This window comes from Phaethon lepturus, unplaced genomic scaffold (assembly GCF_000687285.1).
Source record: "Phaethon lepturus isolate BGI_N335 unplaced genomic scaffold, ASM68728v1 scaffold6198, whole genome shotgun sequence".
Taxonomy (NCBI): Eukaryota; Metazoa; Chordata; class Aves; order Phaethontiformes; family Phaethontidae; genus Phaethon; species Phaethon lepturus.
In genome coordinates this window covers 158,923-161,171 of record NW_010555454.1, presented here as the reverse complement: position 1 = coordinate 161,171, position 2,249 = coordinate 158,923, and the positions used below count along the sequence as shown (strand labels likewise).

At 48.4% G+C, this 2,249-nt stretch overlaps 1 protein-coding gene across 1 annotated transcript in view; it reads right to left on the bottom strand.

Moving 5' to 3' along the window:
- Positions 1-564: 564 nt before the first annotated feature.
- The window catches only part of PLCL1 (phospholipase C-like 1), a 43,040-nt gene continuing 41,355 nt past the window's right edge, over positions 565-2,249 (bottom strand). Inside the window, exon 5 of the mRNA XM_010292160.1 lies at positions 565-747. Coding sequence (XP_010290462.1) covers positions 565-747 — 183 coding nt within the window. The remainder of the gene's footprint in view (positions 748-2,249) is intronic.

Genomic DNA, 2,249 nt, shown 5'->3' with positions numbered 1-2,249 from the left:
TAATCATAATCTATCCAGCAACTCTGACCATTTAATATCTCATTTACTTGGCTTGAATTGTTCATTAAAAATCACATTCAGGATCTGCAGCAAACCACTGGTTTTGCCCTCACAAAAACAGCTGTTGGTGACATGTGTTGTATTTTGTTTGTTTGTTTAAACAGCATAACAGTAATGTAACCTGTAAGTTAGATGATAAAAGCTGGAGAGTAAAATAAAGCACAAAACTGATACAAGTCCTCTCTATTTGTTTTGATCTTCAGAATGAACAGGCCTATTCAAAGATGACAAAAGAATAAATTAGCAAATGGCTAATGTAATGCATGAAAGGGTGTCTACAGGATTTGCATGTGCGCACACACACACACGCACTTGCATACAGACAGCTTGGCTTCATTAGAAATCTCTCTACCAGAGTTCAACTTAGATAAATTAACTGCATTAAAATACTGACACTGTGAGGATTTTAATACTATCAATATTCCTGTGTGAATTTTTAAATGCTTTAAAAAAATAGTTTAGAGTTATTGAAATCTGTGACAAATGCAACAGCTCTGCCTCCCCTCACAGCCTCCCGTTCTCATCTCCGGTATCCTTCTCCTGTATTGCTTCCAGGCACCGTTTTGACTTGGCATCCGCGTGCCCACTTCCAGTTTTGCTCAGTCCACATGACAGGCATGCCAGCTGGATCTGCTTCATGTTCTCCAGGGCTTCGTTCTTGGCATTCTTCAGGAGATCTCCTTGGCCCTGAGGATGCACAGAGACACACGCAGGAGAAAGTCAGGGATTGCACACATTGCTTGGGACCGAAAGCTGCAATACTGCTCTTGTGTCTCTGCCTTATTGTTTAGTGCCATGGAACAGGATGCAGGTCCTGTCTCAAGTCCCCTGTGACCCCCGTGAACACCGGGGAGGGACTGAAGCCCCCTCTGCAGCCTGGCACCCAGCTCAGCAAGGAAGGCAGTGGCCAGCACAGTGGGCAGGGTGAGCAGGACAGGCACCAGACTCCCACCCCCTTCCAGTTCACGTCCTGGGAGGTAATTCGGGCCTGGCCCTGAGGAGCCCATCACTCCCAGGAGCCCAGCCCCAAAAGCATTTCTTCTTCCACAGTCAACAGCAAGGACCTGCCAGGGATGGGGCAGCGACAGCCCATGGTACCTCCCTCCCCATGCCACTGCTCTGTCCTCGCAGGAACACCCCTGACATCAGACCTCACATGGCAATGATGGCATGTCCCCAGCTGGGGGTCCCTTGCGAGCTCTGAGACCCTGGTTATCCACCCCTCCTTGCACCTGGATTTGCTTCCCAGCCCTGGGCCCTCCTTTAGCAGAGGCAGGCAAACTGCGGGCTTGTAAGAAGCGCAGCACCCTGTGGTGCCACACTGATCCCATCTGAACCATTTTGTTTGGCATCTTTGAGCAGGCGAATGGGAATGAGAGACTTCATGAGCAAAAGCCTGCTTCTGTATCTTCTCAAAGTGTGTAAAGGTGAGGTGACTAACAGGACATCAATCCAATTTGTAGCTATCAGGGAAAATGTGTTACATGAAATTTGTATTAAGAAGTTGGTGTTAAGAAATGCCAAAATGAATATTTATGCAATATTGGTATTTCAAGTGCCGTGAAGAAACAAGACTGTGGTGCTAGAAGATACAAATAAATAAAAGCCAGGAGATGCATCTAGTTATTAAAATTCAGTATCGCTAAGAACTTGAGCTGCTCTTCTCCTAATGTCACCCAAAAGTGCAGTGTAAAGTACACCACCCGCCGCAGCTGGTGATAGGCATATTCAGAAGGCATACCTCCGCTGACTGAAATGTCACATTCAACATCCCTGGAACCTAACCTGACCTCCCGTGAACCACAGATGCTTCGCAGGGTCTCAGAGGAGACAACAGATACTACAGCAGGACCTGGGGCACACTGGAGGGGCGATTGATCACCGACTCTCCTTCAGTTTTTAAAACAAACCAGACGTGTTGGACGAGTCATGGCACCTTCCAGCAGTGGGAGCATCTCTCTGCTCTCCCCTTCCCCAGAGCTAAGAGGAAGGGCTTATCCCACACCAATGAGCACAGTTCCCTCTTTACCAGTGCCTGGCACTGGACTGGCACCGCCTGAGCCCCCATAAACAATGTTCACAACGAAGACACAATGGTGGCTTGCAAGTCCGGCTGCACTGGTAAACACCACGTGGGAAACCACGTCAGCCAGGGATGGCAGCCCGCGCCCCAGAACGTGATTGTCTCA